General features: G+C 43.3%; 1 protein-coding gene across 1 annotated transcript in view; it reads left to right on the top strand.

Annotated features, from left to right (window-relative positions):
• The window catches only part of PPM1H (protein phosphatase, Mg2+/Mn2+ dependent 1H), a 144,323-nt gene that overhangs the window by 104,801 nt on the left and 18,605 nt on the right, over window positions 1-20,917 (top strand). Inside the window, exons 6-8 of the mRNA XM_069802283.1 lie at window positions 5,055-5,173; window positions 18,513-18,576; window positions 20,278-20,385. Of these exons, the coding sequence (XP_069658384.1) occupies window positions 5,055-5,173; window positions 18,513-18,576; window positions 20,278-20,385 (291 nt within the window). The remainder of the gene's footprint in view (window positions 1-5,054; window positions 5,174-18,512; window positions 18,577-20,277; window positions 20,386-20,917) is intronic.

Here is a 20,917-nt window from a genome sequence, read left to right as displayed (position 1 = left end):
TCAAGTCCTCCAGCCTAGTCTTAGACAAAACTGTGCTTCAGCTAGTACTGGTTGAGTAACTGGGCAGGGGAAAACAAATGTGTTTTCCTATCCAGCTCCCACTTTAATGCAAGTTTATTGCCAAGTATCCAAGAATGGCCTTGGGCATAGGCCTCTGGCATGGCAACCTCAAAAGAACAAGGTGACTACCCAGTCATTCTGACTTTTGAGCAGCCCTGGGCATGGTCATCCCTCTGTCTCTACCTGCACCCTCTTTTTTTGCAGAAGAAGGACAGCATACAGCTGCAGATTTCAGGCAGGCCATATGGCAGAGGCAGACTTCTGTGTCAGGGGACTTGCAGGAGTATTGCAGAAGGCAATCAATCCTTCAGTCAGAGACCACTTCTTAAGATTTAAGGTGTGAAAGTCTTGCACCAGTATTCCCTCGGTCTTTCAGCTTCTGTAGAGGTTCGGTGCACCATACTGCTTCCCTTCCATTGGCAGGCATTCATGAGCCTCCTTTTCTTTTGAATTTTTTGTGTCTGTCTTTTCTTTTTAGCACTGTGGCAGGAGAGCTCCACACAGCGCCTACCCCAGGAAAGCCCTGACTTCCCGTATTGGTGTATCTTGAGGCAAAACAAAATTCAGTATTGACTGGGAACTGCCCTGGTACACTGAACAGGCAATAACTGCCAAAGGCAATTTTCCTTTCATCTTCTGAGGAGACTATTAATTTCAGTCATGATAGTCTAAATTGCAACGGTAAATGGCATAGATTTTGTTACTTATTCCCTTGGAAAATGTGTTTAAAATGAATGATGAATGAGTGTATTGCAGATGGATGTATTTCTGTATGTTATCAAAGTTGCACTTTGAAGATGTCATGTGAGGTCAGCGTGGTGTTACTGCATACCGTGACCATGTGTGTAACCAGGCAGTGCCCCAGAAGAGACTGGATGGCCATCAGTGGCAGTGAACCGTGGATGCTCTTTGTGTTTGGCACCAGTCAAAGGTTTATGAGCCCAGACAGGCCTGAGTTCAAAGAGGACCTATTCTTATTTCATTGTTGAGGTGAGGATTAAGCGATACTAACTTACCTGCTGAAGGATGTTTGGGCAACCCAAGCCTGAAGAGAAAATGAACCTAGATCTCCTAAATGTCAGTTCAGTGCTTCAATTACAAGTCAGATGTGTCTTAATTCTCTTATAGTTTGTGGCCTCCTGCATCACTCAGCGTAGGATTGCTTTGGCCATCTGGCACATTGCACAATTCTGTGGTAAAAGAGATGTGTGGTTTTATGGAAAAGGTCCTGCCCTTTCATAAGAGGAGAGACCAATCCAGGGGTGGATTTGGCTTCCACTTCCCTCTTTCCTTATACCACCATCTCCTTTAGTTTTAACCTCTGTTTAGCTTAAATGTGTCCATATGATAATGGCTGAGTAATTTGCAAAACTTCTGGACACATTGTGCTGTGGATGCTGTTGTGAGCCGTAGTCCCATATAGTAGAATATGGGAGAAGATGGCACAATATGATAAGAGGATAAAGTTGTCAGATACAGTTGATGCTACATCAACAGAAACAGCAGTTCTGAAAATAACACAGAATACAGTGAAACCACTAGTGCTGGTGATGTCCCAGAGTAGTGTGTACTGGAGGAGCTGGAAAAGGCATCAGCAGGCCTTATCAAGGTATGATAAGATACACAAGAGTATTCTCTGCCACCTAATGAACTGACACACTAGTGTGTAAGTCTAGGTTTATCTTAATTTCATGTTTGCTTTGCTGATCACCAGGAATCACAGCAGGAAGTAAATGGCCTTTTAAAAGAAACGTGAGTAATATTTCCTTAAGCAGGCTCTATTTTAAACAACTAATGTTGAATGTAATACATCTAGCCACAAAATACACCATAAAATGGCAAGGTACCAAAAACACATGATGCAGACTATGCCAGATTTATGCTAAAAAACTGCAATAGCTTCTGAAAGAAAAATGATGGAAAATATTCCAGTACCATAACACAGAATAACAATGTTGTCTGAACTTATCTCGTAAGGATATAGAAAGTGTTTGGTAGTCACTCTTTATTAAATTTTAAGTTCTTTGAATGGTGTTTCTGATCTGAGGTTCTTGCAAATCGAGACTAAACAAATGAAAAAATGGAAAATATGGTTCCTTGTCACAGATCAAATTCTTTTGGTCAGTTCACTTACCTTTTTTTTTCTCCTTTGATCACTTGAGGGGATTTCATGGTGTCTGCTTGTATATTTACTTGAAAGATCTGTAGATTTTTAAAGTGTTGGGTTTTTTATATTTTCTGATTCTTCTGCCCAGCACATTTTGATTGGGGTGGACAGGGACAAGAGTCCTGCCTTGTAGTAAATGGAGAACAGTTCTCAACAAACCCAACTGGAAGTTGCAGCTGAGTTTTGTAGTAGAACATTCTTCTCTCTGTAGAATTACCAGTGAAGCATCAAAAATAACTGTTAAAAAGAAAAGGGTAAAAAATACAGAAAATGAAAAAAAAAAAAAAAAGGCAGCCCAACAAAAATCCCCATTTCTTCACATAAGAATTCAGCTCACAGGCATCAGAAGCTTCCAAATTGCTCTTTTCCCTCTGTTCCACTGACGCCAAAAATATTAGAATCAAGTTAAGATCCCTGGACTGTAAATCAAGCATTGAGGCTTGGCTGCGGAAGAGAAATCTTATTTGAACATTAGCAGTCCACTGGTAACTCTGCCAGTTTATTAATCTTATTTCACTTGTGACCTCAGACTTTCCATCTGAGTAAATCTTTATGAAATGCAGTCTCTCCCAATCGCCTTACCTTTTCAATAAAGGAAATTCTTGTTTTCAAGGGGAAAAGTGCTAAAAGCCTGTAACTTTTTTCTTCTGGACTTATGATCCAGCCTAATAAGTAATCTCATAATCTAAAGGTTAAATAACTTCATTTTGATGTCAGGTATGAGGGTTTTTTGCTTGAAATAAGACAACTTGTTTTGTAGGCAGGCGACAGTAGTCTTTAGCTAGAAGTGGTTTGTAATGATTTAATCAAGATAGGCTGTGCGTTTTTAAAAGTGAACTGAATTGCACTTTCAAAGCAGACTGACTTCATTGTTTACAATATCATAGACTAGAAAGAATTAAAAAATACCAAAAAAAGTCCAGCGCTCTGCTGTCAGTGTGTAACAGTACATCAAATAAATCATTAGGGATGTTCCATCTTTTTTGCAACAGGAATGAAAAGAAATAAAGATAAAAAGTTTATGTGTACTTTTAAATAAAGAATCCAGAGTTCTGGAGGTGTGAAAAGCCTCATCTGGACTAATACTGCTAGACCTCTCAAAAGTCACTAGTGCTTCTCAACCATTTCTGTAATGAGGAACAGTGATCCAATTTGAGGGTCTTTGAAAACAATATTTGGGTGGGGGAGGTTACCTTGGCTGATTGTACACTGCAGGAAGAAAAGGTAATTCCCTTAACTGTACCTGGAGAGAGAATTTGATGGAGCTCTTGTTCCAGGAAGGGATCGCAATGTCAAGATCACACTTGCGTGCTTGAAAGCCACCTCTTGAAAGCAGAATCCAATCTTGTTGGCTACATACAGCAATCTCCCTCAGCCCTGTTTCAGGCGAGCTCGAGGTGTTTTCTGGAAGGATGTCTGGCGACGGGAACAGGGACAAGCTGATGGAAGGTTAGCGTGGTGATGTGCTGAGCCTGATCCAACTCCTATTAAATTGAATGGGAGCAGGCTCGGCCCTTAAATGCAGGAAATGTTTTATTGTGAACTATCTGCATGATAGCTGCCAGGTGGATCAATAAGGGCTTCCACTGCTTCCTGCCGCTCACCTTTGATGAGCGCTAGATTTATGACAAACCCACAAACTAAAGCCAGCTCATTTGGTCTGCCCTGATGGCAGCTGCTGCTGGAGATAAGACAGACTTTATTGCCTTAACTGGCTGGATAAGGAAAAAGAGTTATCTGCAGAAAGGTTAAGAAACGCAACTTTTTTCAGTTCCCTAGCCAATTTGACTGTCTTCAGAAGAGCTTGCTCACAACGTGGCTTTGGGGAGGGAAGGAGGGAGAAAGGCTTGTTTATGCAAATACTAAAGAAAAAATGAGGGAGGTTTATTTTGGAAGGAAGAAATACAGTATGTTTAGGATTAACCTATCGTGTCGGGTGATCTGTGTATAAATCCAAACCAAAAATGTGTGCAGTGGACAAAGAGCCTCGCCATGCTCTCGAGTACGGTCAGCTCTGGAGAGCATGAGCCCCGGGCAGGGCTCTGGCAAAGAAGCCACCCAGCATCTGCAGAGCAGCACATCAGAAAGGGCAGCAGCAGCAGTGGCATTTGAATGTTAACGCCATCAAAAACATTAGTCGTGGTTGCGACACAAAACTGCTGCTGCTTTTCTTAAAGTCTATTCTGCATGAAGGAAGTAGGTTTTAGAAAACAAAATAAAGTGCTCTGCAACTTGTGTTTATTTGCAGTGTCACATGTGATCGGGTGCAGCACGCTGAGCAGGTAAAAGGGAACATTTTTTTTAAGGCAGTGACAACTAAAGTGTGGTAGTAATATTAGGTTGTGTGCGTTGTTGTCATAGCTGAACTGGGAGTCAAAAAAGCTTGAGCTTCACTCCACATGCACCCCTCCAAGTCTCTGCTTGCTCCATGGCTTCGTCCTTTGATTGTTCCCTGCAGTCAGGTCACTGACTTATAAAAGGAGATGTGTTCTGTTTTATGAAGCCCTGCAGACTCCTTCAGGGTCAGTGGATGAGGCATACTTTAGACATCCCAAATGTTGAGGAGAAGGGAGAAGTGAAGGATTTTGAGGGCAAGAGGATGGTTTCCCATAAGGCTGCTGCTGGACACCAAGCAGTGTCAGAACTGGTGTATGTACGCATAGTTCATTGAAACAGAGCTCATCATCTTCCTTGTTTAAAAAGAGGAGGGGGGGAAATGCGTGTGAGAAGGGAGCGGGAAGGGATGGTAATGCTACCTCATTAAAAATAGATGATGTCTTGTTTTATGATGTTCTTGTAGTATCTGTGGCTTGGTTTCTGCCCACAGGCTTACATGCAGCCCCACTTGCTGGGAAATGAGTTCACACATTTAGAGTTTCCACGGAGGGTGCAGCGCAAGGAAGTTGGAAAGAGGATGCTCTACCGTGACTTCAACATGACTGGCTGGTAAGAATGTGTCCTTCTCAGCACAGGGTCAGCCTTCTCCCCAACCAATGCCTGCTTTGTATATGTCTTTGATTAGTGTAAACTGCATCAAACGTGGAAGTGTAGGCCTGTGTACTGAAGGGAAAGGTATTTCCTTCTTTCATATGTATTTTTCTTTTAGAAGTTAACATTTTAAATAAGTCGAACTCCCTCTGGAGCCAGGACCTCAGTTCATTTTAACGTGTGAGCACTCAAAGCGGAGCAAACACATGAAGGGGAAGACACGCCAGGGGATCTTCCTGAAAGCTAAACAACTTTCCTATGTTGAAAGTAGCTTTTTATAGAATCTGGATCAGTGGGCCATCATGCCTTTGCATGCTGAGGAATGCTTGCAGAAGGGAAGAGCTGCCTCCCATACTCCAGTGTATCTGACCCCTGATTTGGATAACCCTTGAGGAATTGTTATAGAGATGGGCCCACCTGAATAAAAGTCATAGCCAGCCTACAATGAAAAGGCTTGAATGAACAGCATTGACTTAATGAAGTGAAGACAGGAAGAACGATGAGTTTTTTGTCTCTGGCTAAATGTCTTCATTGTTTTGTTTCAGTTCAAGAGGCTCCTTCTCAAGTGACTCCCACTGACTTAGAGAAGCCCTAATCCTTGCTGTTGTGGGCTCTTTGTGTGACCTATAAAGGCAAAGGCCCCATATATGCAAATGGTCTTCACTTCCATGCTGTTTGTGTTTTAGCATCCATAGCAAATGTCCTTTCAGGAAAGGAAAGAATGGAGGGGGTTAAAAAGCCTGATTTCTTGTAGGTTTGGAGGCTTGGATGTTCCCACGCAACTACAACTCCACATGCTTATGATTTGTCCCATGCTTTATAAACCATAAATATAATGATGTTTTAATGGCAGAATAATGATCTAAGTTTAATATTATCTGGAGTGTTTGTGCAGAACATGTTAATCTGGGAATAACCATCATTGTCTATCATCTTGAACAGATGCTAGTAGAATATGCAGTCTCACCCTGAGAATGATGACTTCACATTTTAAAAAGGCTACAGGCATGAGCAAAAGAATAGGGACAGAATGAGAACATTGGATCAACTGAGGACTTAAACAGCAAAACATTTGGAAGATCATGAGACGCTCTCCCAGTTTCTGCAAAGGGAGTTTTCTTATTAAACTTCTGGATGTCTCTGAAGGCATCAGTAAAGAATGGCTTCATGCAGATTTCCAAAAGCTTTTTTTCAAGATGTGAGATGCTATTGGAATAAAAAAAAAGGGGGGAAAAAAATCTTCTGCTTTGGAGGAGAGCTACAGAAGTATCATGGGCCTCCTGACAGGAGGGTAAGAGCAGAATTCTTTCATCATGGTTGGAAGGCAAAGACGGTTTCTCCAGGTTCGTGGGAGTTGTTTTGCATTTCCCCAGTTGGCTAGTGGTTTGGAAAGGAAATGAGGTTAAAATGCTTGAAGTTGTAGCATTGGCAGGTGACACCATAGCTCTTTTCCTAATAAACAAGAAGGGCCATGAGGAACTGCAAAGAATTAAGTGATTTACATGAATGGGGCATCACAGTGATCAAATTTGGTGCTGATAAATACCAAGTAAAGCATGAAGAGGGAAAAATAACTATTTGTGCACACTAGAGGTTCCAAGTGAACTTGAGAGCCATGTCAAAAAGCTCAGTGGAATTTCTGCTTACTGTGATTTTTCCAGTCAAAATTACCAGCAGAATATTGGGATGCATACATGGAATGGTTGGAATGGTTAAAAATTAAACAAAGAGATAATTCCGTATATCGGTTTGTACCTCATTTATGAATCTGTGCATAGCACTTCACCTTATTCAAAATGGTTATTGCATAGCTAATACTGTTTGGCGTTAGAAGACAGATAAATAAGAAGGAACACAAATTTTAAATGTAGAATAATGAGTAAGGTAGAAGAGCTTGGGTAAGTCTAAATGTATGGTAGATTTGATTCAATGTATTATTTTTCAGTACTGGTGTGTGAAGTCTGTTAACTATAGCATATAGCAGGGGGGGAAAGAGAGTTGATTTTTCTGTTAATTTTTCTGAATTTCCTGAAGTGTAGGACACATGTTGATCCAGTTACAGATTCTAATATGGTCAATACAAAAATTACCACCAGTTTAGCACAAATACACCTAGCTGTAAGCAGCTATTCCAGAATAAATACTTAAACTGTGACTTGAAAATTCAAGTCTGAATTTACCTCAGTGTTGTCCCAGAAAGAGGTGGCATGTGCCAAGCAGAAACATGTGGAGATTGCGATGAGGCTACCTCTCCCTGCTGTTCCTCTTGACTCCTCACTGGAAGTGGAAAATGGGGACTACGTTTTTGTCCTGAATAAAAGAATCAGAATCTTTTAGCTGCTCCATATCCCATAGCTAGTGCCTCAGCTACCTCTTAGTTTGTTGGCCTCAGGACAATAAAATGGTGAGTGAATTGCTCTATCGCCATACATGTATCTAAATCAGAGCCCTTCTAAATAAGGATTGATTTCTTTTTGCAGGGTGTTTGCCCAAAGGAGTCTTGTTTTCCATAGAATTGTGTGCAGTGATCTCCTAAGCAGAGGAGAAGCAATCTGTTTCTATTTATCCAAAAGTCTGGGTCAATTTTAATGGTTGAGATTGTGGACAAGACATTAGATTTCCAGCTTGGTGCACCCTCAGAGGTGATGCTTTGAAGTGGCTGGTGTTTCACAGTCGTCATTTTCCAGTTCAAGTGTTTTGCTTCTATTTTCTTCCCTTACTAATTCCTAGATTTAACTGATGCATCAGGACACAGAGGCCAAGGACAGAATCTCTGTTCTGCATTTGTTTCTAAGGACAATATCTATCATGGAGAATAAATTAGCATATATATTCCTTTTCAAGAGAACGTCAGATGGAGCTTTGGCCAGCCAGAGCTTGATACACTACAACACTGCCAAGCTTTTATCACTTAAAATGCGGAAGATCAATTGTCTGAACCTTTTTTTGGTCAGCCACTTCACTGTGTGTTGACATTTGCACATACATGTAGAGAGGTACAGGTGGTGTTAGGAAGAAACAGCCACTGTTACACTTAATTACTGAATCGTTTAGTGAGAGGGTGTAAAACTCTCTCTGCTCTGATGTTTCCTCAGGAAAATGAACTGGTTTATGTTAAAATTCAGGACACTTTCTGTGTTTTCTATTAGAAGCTGTATGACTTTTTTTTTTTTTCCCCCCTTCATTTTTACTCTTCTCCTGTGCTCTGGAGCTTTTCAGATTCTCAACAATGGCTTGGCTTGCCCAGCTTGTTTGGATTACAAAAGGTTATTGTCTTTGGGTCTGTCATAATGCATTTGGCCTTTTTTTTTCTTTTTGCTTTTTCTTTCTTTCTTTCTTTTTTTTTTTTTTTTTTTTTTATGTGAAGTTTCCACACTGGCTTTGTCTCAACAGCCCACAGTGGTAGCAGAGCTGCCAAGTTTCCCCACAGCATTAGGACAACCACTGATCCAGCAATGTGTACCGCATCACTAGTCCAGGCTGCATGTAACTGCTTTGAGACCAGCCTTTCCCTTCTCCCTCTGGCTCTCCCACGCTCTCTCCTTTCTCTGCAGTGGCAGTTGGGATGAGAAATCCACTGTATTAAATGTATCTAAAATAAATCCCATTTAGGTGGGAGCTGACTGTGAGCCGCCCCTCCTGCACCCTCGCCCCACATGCGTTGTGGTTGAGCAACCATTGCAAAACGCGTACTGTAGCTGGCAAGGCATCTTAAGAGCTGTGTCTCCTGCTGAAAAAGCCTCCAAGCTGTCTCGAGCCATAATTTGCTGGCAGACATCTGTGTTACTGACAGTCTTTCACAGCTGGGTCTCTGGGCTGGGGTTTTCAGGCCCATGGCTTGCAGAGGTTAAACATGTATTGGTGAGAGGGTAGTTCTCGTGGCTTTGACAAGTCCTGGCAACAGAAACATCAGGGAAGACTCAGTGGCCACGTAAGCAAAGTGCTGCCAGCGCTAAAAAGAGGTGCAGGTAGCCTGACTTAGGAATATGGGGAGGGGAGCAGGCCTGATGATAACTGCTCCTTTAAAGGACTGCACAGAATTAATATTCTCTGTCTCTGCCTTTTATTTAAAAGTTAAGACAAGGTTGGTCAGGTTTTCTTTACCTGTGGGTAAATCCAACGTGAACAATTTTGAACTACTTTGCTGTGACTATATTCTAGACACCTTCCCAAAACCTGGTTTTCTGTGTCCCTCACTGGCCCAATGGCTCCTTCCAGGGTTCCCCTCTCAGCCTCCTGCGGCGCTGCAGGAGCCGTACAGTGCTGCACTCAACCAAAGGCATCCAGAAGGCACTACCAACTGGCATCAGCTTTTGTGGTTTCAAAGTTAATTTTTTGCTCCTCCTTGGAACGCAGACAGTGGCCTTTCTGCTGCTCACATTGAAGTGGAATTCTTTCAAGGCTTGTTTCCCGATCAGAGCTCTAGCTTTTTGACTTGATTGTAGGGTGGCAAAAGAGCCCTAGATAACAAGTCCATTTTTTGACCTGGTTTGCCGGCAGCTTCCTTTGCCCTCCCAGAGTGCGCAGGGTTGAGCTGCATCCCATCAGAAATGGTCCGAGCTGGTGTAGTACCCACCACACATCATGGGCTGAAGCCCAAGGCAGCAGCGAGTGGAGGAACTGGGCACTGCCTCTGCGTGTGCTATACACGCGGCGGCGGCAGAGCCCTCGCCAGCTCCGCGTCCGTGTGTCTGGCCAGGTAGTGCTGTGGCACACCGTTAGCCACCTGAGGGCCAGCCCATGCCAGGGAATCGCCCGCCCGCATGATTTATTCCGAAGCAGGGAGGCTGGTGCCCTGGGGCGAGCGCTAAGCAAAACCCATTTTATTCTAGAGTCAATATTGTCCACTGCCTGGAAAGCTGCCAGCCTGCTCTGCGCTCACCCTTTTCTTTCCAACGGGGAATGTCTTTCAGCCTCTAAGCATCTGATTAAAAAAGCAACTTCACTTTTCAAGCCATTTTATTTCGTTTGGGATGGTTGCCTTTTGCTTTTATTGTGCAGCTCGCCTTGCCGTCTGCGGTTCAGACTCTGGCTCACAAAAACCAGGCTCTCATTAATCACTTATTGGGGATCCAGAATACCCCAGTGAGAGCCAATGTACATGTTTTGCTTGGTAATGCGCGAGCTGATTTGAACAAATATTGCCAATGCAGCCGCTATCTCATTCTTTATTGCTGGGCTCGATGTCCTTTGACAGCATGTTCAGGTAGCCTGCCCGAGGAGTGCCTGAGCAGATTGAGAAATGCCACAGAAATGCTTTATGGAGGAGGCGCCCACACTGCGCCCCCCTTTAATATAAATTGATTTATTGAATCAAGCACAGAAGCCCTGCTGCAGAAACCTCGGGCTATATTCTCTGGAGAACCACCTAATAAAACAGCCCCAACTGACACTCCTCATTAGCTTTTCCACCGATCCCAAGGCAGTATTTAAAGTGACAGTGTCCCTCTTTTCAGCCTGAATTTATCTGCTGGCTAATGCCTACGGGTCTAATTAGCTTAGCATTATTAGTCTTATTCAGATAAGCTGCGTTTCCTAACAGCTTGATTCCAACTTGTAAAAAGTAATTGGAAGTCTGCAAACCCTGTGCTGTAACCTGCTCGATTGCGCCTTTTAGCCAAATTCATGTAATTTACAAAAAGTCATCCTTTCTCTCTCCCCCCCCAGGCCCCCACCTTTTTTAATTGAGCTTTTTTTGTCTAGTGAAACCTTCTGTGCTTCTTCTGTTGAAATCCTGGCTGTATTGTTGTGTTCAAGACCTCAGCCATATCCTTTGTACAATCGCCAGGGAGAGATCAAATTTTAATTTCATAATTACTTCACAAGAAAGCAGCCTTTTTCCCAATCATGCCTGGTATTAATTTCCTCCCAGCAACTTACATTTTCATAATTTAATGATTATGGGCCACCTTTGTAGCACTGGGCCTTTCTGGAGGAGGGAGAGATAGGATATCATTTTTGCAGCAGAAACCATAATCCATGGCCACTTGCCTTGCTTTTTATGTCTTTGCTCCTGTCTCTCATCGTGAGGTAGCTGGGAGCGGGACGGGACGTGCCTCTTTGAGTGCACGCAACCAGAGCAGCTTGCTGGGTTGTGCCTGGGTGTCTGGGGCACAGCTCTGCAATGATGAATGGCTGTTTGCAATGTGCATGTTATGCATCTTTTCAAGATTTGCAGCCCTTGCTGCAGGAGCAGCGGGAGGTGAGAGCTGACCTGCTGCGTACAGCACGTCTCCTGACAGTGACAAATGGCTCTGTTTTCCCCAAGTGCACACATGCCACAGGAGCTGAGCCAGTGTCTTCGGGGCAGGAGAAAGCAGAAACAAGAACGTAATAGTGCTGCAACAAAAGAGAAAACTTAAGTCTGGGGTAAAGCCCTTTGTAAATGGCCTCTCTGGGGCCAAGTGAGCACAAGAAGAATGAGGTTGGTCTGAGTCATGTCCTGCAGGAGCTCTCTTTCTGGAAGCAGTGCGCCTCAGGCCTGTCCCTGCACGGCTGTGCACCTCCGCTTGGGCTTTGCCTTGGCACAAGATCAGGCGCTGCATGTGCAATGGCAAACAAAAGGCTCCCAGTGTGTTTCATCAGAAAGAAACTAAAATGAAATGAGGTAATCTTCAATCTGAAAACCCAAGCAAAAACAACTCTTCCTCCTGGTAAGGTGAAGTCTCTTCCCCTGCTCCTGCTTTCTCTGGCTTCCCCAGCTACACAAATTTGACATAAGCTTGGCTGGGCCCCTAGGAAATCCTCTTTCTTTCCATTGCCACCCAGGACTGACTTATGGCTCTGCTCCTGGCTGAGAGGAGGCCTCTTGCTCCTCGGAGTAGTTTCCAGCAGTGCTGTGGGATGGTGAGGTCCCTGCTTGCTGTGTCTCACTGCCTGCTCCCTACACTACAGCGACCTTTCCCAGAAGTTTGCTTCATGATTCCTCCTTAACACCAATCTCCTTTCCTTCCAGATGATCCCAGCTAGCAAGTGTGGAGCAAGCACTGTGAGGTTAACATGCAGTCTTTCTCCCATGCCTCACCACATCCTTTTAACAAGTACAGCAAATTGTGAATTTACAAACGGTTCTTCTGTCCATCACAGTGCATTAAGCCCATAGGGTGTTAACAGCCCACTTCCCTTAGCACTCTATCTCCAGAGAAAATTGCTGACAAACCTTCCTGTTTGTCTTTTAAAAGTAGAAGAGATGAAGTAAATTTTAAGGAGTGCTCAAGACAGCAGATTCACTGGGAAAAAAAAAAAAGACTTGGCCTGGTGAGACTGTTGCAGAACATGGATCCACTTGATGTGCAGCTGCAGTATCTGCGCACTGTTTCTGTCACTCGGTAGTGGAAGCTCAGCTGGTCACAAACAGTGAATAAAAGCGCTCACAGTACACTTGCTCTGTCCCTCCCAGGCTCCTGAGAACAAAAGCAGCAAGGGAGAGTGCTTATAAATACCCTCAGTTAATTTTTTTCCTGATTTGTCCTTTATTTGGGGCAAGGACCTCTCTAGATCCTTGGCCACCCTCTCCCTGACTTTTCTTCCACCACTTTCTTTTAATGCTTCATTAGAGGTGAATGGACTCCAGGAATGCACACTCCAGGAAGTGCCTGAGAGAAGATGCTGGTGCTTGAATCTTTAAAATGGGCTGGCCAAGATGAACAGTTTGCTTTCCTTAGGAATTACTTCCACAGGAGTATGTGGTGCCAGGGGATACATCCTCCCCAAAGTCCAGACTCTGTCTTAGGACTGTACGTGACAGCGAAGGCTCTCTGGAGGTCCAGAGCTCATGTACCAGTCAGATTTGACTAAGCCAGAAATCATATGTGTGTACAAATCATGCTGAGATACTTTGATTTTTTTTATTTTTTTTAATTTAATTTGTAGATGGGTAGATAGAACTGGGATTTGCAAAATGAAGCATTATACAGTTTCAGGTTCAGAAGAAGGGGTTTCTGAATTTTATGGGAAAGCCGCATGTTTTAAAACTTTTATGTTTTCCTCTTTACCTGAAAGAAACCCTGTGAGAGTATCTTGGTTTAGAGTAGATCTTTCCCTAAAAACTGTTTTGTGCATATGTGCACATGCATCGGTCATCTTTAATTGATTTGGGCTTGCCATCATCTTTTCTCTTAACAAATGTTACTATAGTTTGTGTGCTTTTATTATCGTTGTTTATCATAGTTTTGCCTCATTAAAGTATATATCAGATGGGTAATATGGGAAAGATACAGAGACACTGCAACATTAAAGCTAACCTACCCGGAGGATACTTAGTATCAGACAGAGCTGTCTGGATTTAGAGATCTTGACTCTGCACAAGCACGTATGTGTAAGGACATTTTTTAAAAAATTATGGCTGGATTGAGACATAAATTGCATAATTTTCAGTGGCTCTGTGCCTAACCTGCGCTACACATCTTTTCTTGGTAGTAAGCATGCACTTATACTTGTTTGATGCCTGTAGTTCAACAGACAGTACAGATAAACAGTTCCTTTTGCGTTGATGATTTAAGCTCTGCTATCCAAAGGGTTATCCAATCCACTGATTCCTTGTGTGGGAGGAGAAAAAAAAAAACCAGTTTCTATCAAGTTTTGTGTTGCTCAGAGATTAAAATCTGGTTTTCTGTTGGTATGACCAAAGAAAGTTGAGCTTGGGGGAAGGGAGTTTGGTTGGTTAGCTGGGGCAGTTTTACTGGGGGGGGTTGGGGGGGGGGTGTTTGGGGATGGTTCTGGGTTTGGGGTGGTTTTTTTTTTACAGAGTGGTAGCAAAGCAGTGCTAGAAATACACCAAATCCACGAACCTGTCTCAAAAGAGAGCCTTCATCCTTGTACTCAGTATGAACTAGGACATTTCTGAAGCCATAGTGCTTTTTCTTGCTTGCTTGCCACAAGTGGGTTTTGCTCTATGCTTCAAGCTAAAGCCCTTTGATGACGATTTGTTTTTTTGCTCTTCCTTAGGTTTAATTCTCAGTTTACTATTAGGTGTCACTAGCAGAGATGTGAAATACAGACAAACTTTCTAAAGCCAAGTGCTGTGGAAAAGCAGAGCACAGAGTCTGGATTCCCCTGTTGTTCACAGGACTGAGCCTTCCAGGTCAGGGTAGATTGTATTTTCACCACCATCTGTTGTGCCTGAAGATGCCAACGCAATACTTTTCATGACCAGTAACCTTATGCGGTTTGCTGTAAAAGAAAATATAATGTGGATTTTGGTTTTGGTCATCAACAACTTCTACTCTTACATGAATTTGTGCGTGCTTTCCAAAGGCCCATTTTAAGAACAAATTATATGGCAGGAGAATGCATAACACATGTAAGAAATTATCGAGGATTTTGGCTCTGAAATCTGTATTTGGGAGCTGACCAGTTTTTCAAGTTCTGACCCAGCAATATGCAGGTAACTTTGATAATCTTTTATTTAAAGAGTACCTAAAGCACTGCCAATGACCTGAGCACTGTAGGAAACTTCCTCCATAGATTGTCTTGTGCATTTAGCAGCTTCTGGTTATTTTTTCGCCATGTATTTAGAGCAGATTTAGAGCAGATTCCAGTTAGCATATGAGTAACATCATGTCAGTCCTACTTCTTTCGTTCTGACATCTCTTTTGGCTCCCGGTGCAAGTTGGCCCGGTTTTCCAAAATGTTGATCCTGAGTCCAAATGTAACTTTGTGGGTGGTACATATGTCAAGCCCTAGTTCACTATTTTTGGACAGCAGCAGCATTTCATAATTCTTTTGAAACGAAAAGAAGAAACGAAGTTAACTGAAAAAAATGCACCTAGATCTAGCTGGGCACAAGCTCTCCTTTTCTACTCCCTCCTCCACCCCCCTGTTTTTCCATTTGGAAAAATAGAGGTTTACATGGCAGAAGCACTTGACAGGTTTTAGGCTCATTCAGAGCAGCAAGCAATAGCATAGCCTTGTCTTTATAACCTGTCTTGTCATGCCCTGGCGGCCACTGAGACCTCCTGGGATGTGGACGAGGAAGATGGGGAGAGTAGAGGGTTGCAACCCTGTGTTTGTGTTTGTTAAAACAGTGAGCTAGGCTGAATTACGTAGGTGGCTGAGTAAGGCTGTGTTGGCACCAAAAAAGCCAAACAACCCCCTCAGGTTCTCTGTATCTCTGTGTTTGATATACCTCCTGCCATATTACATCTTTATATACAGCACACAAAGGTATAAATGCAACTTTTACATAAAATCAAGTGAAATAGTCCAGAAGGCTGTAGCCTGTGTGAAATAAACACATGTACAAAGTACAGGAGATTTCACAGGGCATAAATCAAAATGAACTTCATAGCTTCCTTCCTTCCTTCTCCCCAGTGCAGTTGCTGAGCTGCTAGCTGAAAAGCCGTCCTTCATCCTTCTCTTGCAGCAAACCACACGTTCATATATTATTAATTCTGTTTTGCTAGTAGTTCAGGACATAGGTACTTTTCTAGAGTGTCTCAGGTTGCTTTTCCGTGTCTGTGCCAGCCCCACTGCTGTGGTTGCAGTTCTGAGCATTGTTTTTCAAGCACTGGTAATTTTTCAGGCAATAGCAATACCAACAGAAAAAGTGTGTTTGAGATGAGTCTTGACACCCAAGTTCTGAGCCCAAGAGGTGATTTGCTGTGAGAAACCACAAAACAAATCACTGTAGCCCTCTGGGCCTCCCTCACTTAGCTGCATAGCTGCAGGAGGTCATAGGCTAGCCAGCTGCCCTTTCTAATCCGCTGATGAAACAAGTTAGCTTCAGCCCTTGCAACATGGCCTCTTCGAGCATCCTTACACCATTGTGTCACAGTTGAAGACCCTACAGACGAAGGTCCTTATGGTGGTTCCATAAAAGATGCTGGACACGGCAGTGAGGACTGTTCTTTTGAAGAACACCAGCCTAAATGATGCCTTTTTCACCCCTTCTTTTTTTCCTTCTTCCTAAAGCGCAGTCAGTGTGAGTTGCTATGCAGGAGAATATAAGGAAGGAGGGGAGACAGGGAAGAAAACTTGGTCCCTGTTTTCGGCTACTTACAGGACAGTGTAAAGTGAGGGCTTTGGTTTTAAGTATTTGTAGTTATCTTGCAGATAATACAGTTTGTGGGTAAAGAATGGGTTTGGTTTTTCCTTTGAAAAGGGGGCAGCAAATAGTTAAGTCACATCAACTTAGTCTTTTTTACCATTTGCAACAAATACGTACAACAACTTGAAACTCCAGTAGGAATGGTTGTCTTGTCAGGCTTATGGTTTGATTAGTCATTTGACTCTGATGGCCAACGTGGACTCAGGTGATACCCTTTTTCTTGGTGTCAGAGCACAACTGGCTCTATGCAAGGAATAGGAAAGAGATCAGACTTCTCCTCAAGGAGGTTTCGCCAGGGCTCCCAGCACTGTAGGTCCAGCTGGAAGCTTTGGGACATGTTCATGAGCAGTTAGGGAGGGTAAAATTCTTCCTCCACATTCAAACCAGGATATCCAAGTTGGTGAGTGAGGCAGATGTTATCTATTCCCTGTTGAAAAAAAAGGAAAGAACAAGAGCAAAGTCCATGACTGACTCATCCTTCTCAACAAAATGCAATTCCAGGTTTTAAACATTGGGGAATTATTATCATGCTGGCTACTTGTAATGATTTCTGCCTTTTTGTTTGGTTTAAGAGCTAATCCATTTGCCCTCCCCAGTACAAAATGCAATTTAAATGCCTTCACTGTATTGTCTCTTATAGAGATGCCCAAGTGTCATGGTTATATACCCAAGATGTTCTTCACTATGTGGTCTCCCATGAACCACCCAGTGTGTTTTGCAAACCTCACCTAGTTCCATTTTGGGATTTCACACATAGTAATGTTTTGTAGTACAGGAGCGGAGTCCTCCACTACTGTTTCTTCTGTGCATTTTGGTTGCTTTTCCTTTTTTCTTCCCCCTCCCCTCACCCCCAAACCCTAATATGGGCCCTACCTGTGATAACTGGGAAATGTAAAGGTGGGGCTTAAATGTCTATGCTATTCCCTTTAAGTCTGAGGCTTGCCTAGGTGATGCAGCATATATAGCTGTGTAACACAGCACCATTTATTCATGTCAGGTCTATGCCATATTTTGGTGAAGCAGGGGACAGTTCGATTACTATATAGGATTTCACCCTTAATTTTTAATTTCCTGCTCGTTTGTGTCACAGCCTTAACATTGCTTAAACCTGATTGAATGCGACTCGGCAGAGCTCAAGCAGCCAGCCCGGCTGGACAGATGTGCAGCAGGGGTTGGCGGTGGCTGCAGGGGACTGGCCGCAGTGCCTTCTCTCCTGCTTCTCCCTTCCTCTTTGGAGGGGAGTGCTGACTCGAGCGCTCAGGGGATGATTTTGGTATCACCCCAAGGGCTGTGGGCAGGGGTGGGCCGGGAGGGAAAGGACAACATGCAGGGAAAGGCTGGGGAGGGATGATTTTGTGTTATGAAGGAAAGCATGTCCCTCTGGGGTGATGTACATTAACCAAAGAGGCTCCCCAGCAGCTCGGCTCAAGCATGTGTTGTACAAGCCACAGGACTCTACAGCTTATGAGAATGATAGCTGTCTATTTTTTTAATTTTTTTTTTAATTTCTCCCTGGCAAAATTGCTCACCTTCTCACCTCATCAGTGTCAATAGCTGGATGTGTAAAACGTAGAGTACGCAGGCTTGCAGTAAAGAGAATCAGAGCATGAGCATTTACTACTCTTGTCTCTTGGCCATGGGAAGGCTGCTGTGAAACATGAAATCTCTGACAACCTTGACTGTTGCAGTCAAGGTCAAGTGAGCACTAAATATCCTTCTAAGACTCTTCAGCACGTGAAGCTTGTCTTGGTTTAAGCGGTCCTGAAAGGTGAGAACAGGATCAGATTGCTGTTTCACACTTTAGCTGTGTACACGTCCTGTCATTGCCCACCATTTCATGTTAACAGCATGAATCTAGTCATTCGTTAGCTTCTTGGTGGGTTTGGGGGAGGGGTGTTTGCTTGTTTGGGTTTTTTTTTATGACACTGTATTACACTATAGCTGCTGCCATAGCCAACGATATCTTACCTGGTTAGGATGCTATTCCAGTCCACCTCTTTTTCCTTGCAAGCAATAGGAGCAGCTTGGCATGTTAGATATTTCCTCACGTTTGCTTTTCCTTTTGGTGAAATGGATAATTCTTTAGGGAAAATCTTTCCACAGAAAAATTTATATCTTTGTTCAAAGATGAAGTCCCTAGGAAAAATAATTATTTTTATTTATCTATTTATTAAATCACTGCTGCTTGTTTCAGAGCACTGGGTCACTAATTCAGTGCAAGCTTTATAAATGTTTGTCCTCCCCCCACAGGGCATACAAAACCATTGAGGAAGATGACTTGAAGTTTCCCCTTATATACGGAGAAGGCAAGAAGGTGGGCATGTTTGCTTTCCTCAGACCAAAGGAAGAAGGAATTCGGTGCTGTTTACCACTCAGTTTAGCCTGTGGCAGTCCAGTGTTTTCCACTCAGTATCTTTATTTTATCGTTTTGACAGCTTGAAAGAATATCTTGGTTCTGTCACAAATCAGTCTCATGTCTGGGGGGTGACGGGTGAGCTCAACACACTAAAAAGCATTTTTATATCAAACATAGTCATTTGCTGTTCAGTTTGCTTTTGTTTTTCTTTCATTGTAAGTAAGCTGCAATGAGACCGTCTTAAATAATTGACTTAAAATGTTCCTGGTTTCATTGTGAAATGTAACTGGGCTGGATGAAGATAGCAAAAAACCTCATGTTTGCTGAAGACAAAGCAGGAGGATATTTAATAGTGCTTTGAGATGCAAAACTCTATTTTAGGAAGGGGAGGGATCAGGGCAAGATTTGGTAAGTATAACACCCCTTAACCCTATCTTCTTCAGCTAGTGTATGTGAACTCACTGTCGAACTTTTCTGATGTGTGAATGCTGATAGTTTTTCTTGAAAAGGAGAAATGAACCGTTCCGTTTGGGTGTACTTTGTTTCCAGCTCTGTGATTAAGAACAGCGAGATCATTAGTGCTAATCCCAGCAAGCTTAGCTGGATGCAGCAATAGGATCAATATAAGGACGCAGTGGTGTCAGTTTGCCGATATTGGTATGCTCGCTGTGTTTCTAAATAGTGCTCCCCTGCTGCATTAGGTTCTTATCTCAATGCAAAAATACACGGTCTTCAAAATTAGTCCAAGTTTTGAAGGTTCAGACCTGCAGCTTATCTCTGAATTTGGTTAGGTTTATAATTATTTGCAAAATGTTTCATGCACATCATTTTAATTTACTTTCTTATTGCCTTGTGGAGCCAAGAGTTAGTGAGGCAAAATAATTTTGAGTCAGTTGCTCGCTGTTATTGATGCTGTGAGCTCTCGTGTTCAGAAGCTGCTGCAGCTAAACTAGAGTTTGGGGGAAGTGATACGCAGACAGCAGAGAGCGAGGTTCCCCGTGAGGCTGTCTGCCTGGTCAATCTTTGGAGAAGCGTTAATGAAGAAGAGCCCAGCACCTCTTGGGAGACAGCTCATGTCACAGAGGAAGGTGCTTGGGGGATGAAGTGGTAGACCTGAGGTAACAGCAGACCTGCCCTAGACTGGCTCTCCACAGAGAGAGCACTGCGGTCAGTGCCACTGTCACCTGTGTGTTCAGCAATTTAGGTGGCCTTTGGCACTGGGTGGAGGGGATATACAGCAATATATCAGTAGGAGGAGGCCACAGGTTTCTTAGGTGAGTAATTAGGCTCCTCATCCTTTTTATAAAACCTGTTTACTAACCGTATAATTTGCTGAGGGAATGGTCTCATAGACTGGCGTGGGACAGTGAGGCAACTGGGTTAGGTTTCCATAGTCCCAGTCCTTTACAGATGGTCACAGTCTAAGATGGGTGTATGCAGTCTGGGATGTGGATGAATACAAAGCTTGGAATAATGAGGGAAATGGAGACGAAATGAGTGTGAAAAGCTTTGATTAGCTGTGTTAAATCTAGAGTTTCTGGGAGAGAAAAGGGAATTCATCCCTAACTGTAGCAGTTACGGGGTAGGAACGTTATCTCTTTCCCTGTTGACACAGTGCATTTAACAAGATTTGATCCCATTGCTTTTCTTTATTTCTAGGCTCGGGTTATGGCAACAATTGGAGTGACCCGAGGACTGGGAGACCATGACCTGAAAGTGCACGACTCCAATATATACATAAAACCTTTCCTGTCCTCATCTCCTGAGGTAAAACAGCCAAGGTTCAATTATCTGATTTGTGGGAGAGAAACAAATATGCCTAGTGTGCTTATTTGTTCTTCCCAAATTGTCCATTCTGATTGTGGTCCAATCCAGGTAAAATGCAGCCCTTCCCAAAGGTGCAGCGTGTGCGTAACATCCACATAGTAGGAACATTATAAGTTCCCCAGCTGTGTGCCCTGGCTCTGGTTGCTCCACATCCCTGGCAGAGCATTGATGCCTTCTCACTCCCTGGTCTACGGTTATCCCATAGCCTTGCCATTCAGTGTGAGACACCCATCTCTCCCCACCTTCATGTGCTCCAGCTGCCCTTGAGGCCTGGATCATGCTGCCTTCACAGAAGCTGATGTAAAGCTGTGCTCTCCAGAAGGGAGCACTGGATGTTTTCCACAGTAGTGTAGTATCCTGCATTACACAGAGGATACCAGATCAACTCGTAAGCAGGAAAATGCCAAGAGCGATTGGAAGAGTGCTTTATGCTTCCATCTGTCTGCCCCTTCACCTCCAGTTCTTAATTCTT

This window comes from Haliaeetus albicilla, chromosome 14, assembly GCF_947461875.1.
Source record: "Haliaeetus albicilla chromosome 14, bHalAlb1.1, whole genome shotgun sequence".
Lineage (NCBI taxonomy): Eukaryota > Metazoa > Chordata > Aves > Accipitriformes > Accipitridae > Haliaeetus > Haliaeetus albicilla.
This window is presented reverse-complemented; position numbering and strand designations above follow the sequence as displayed.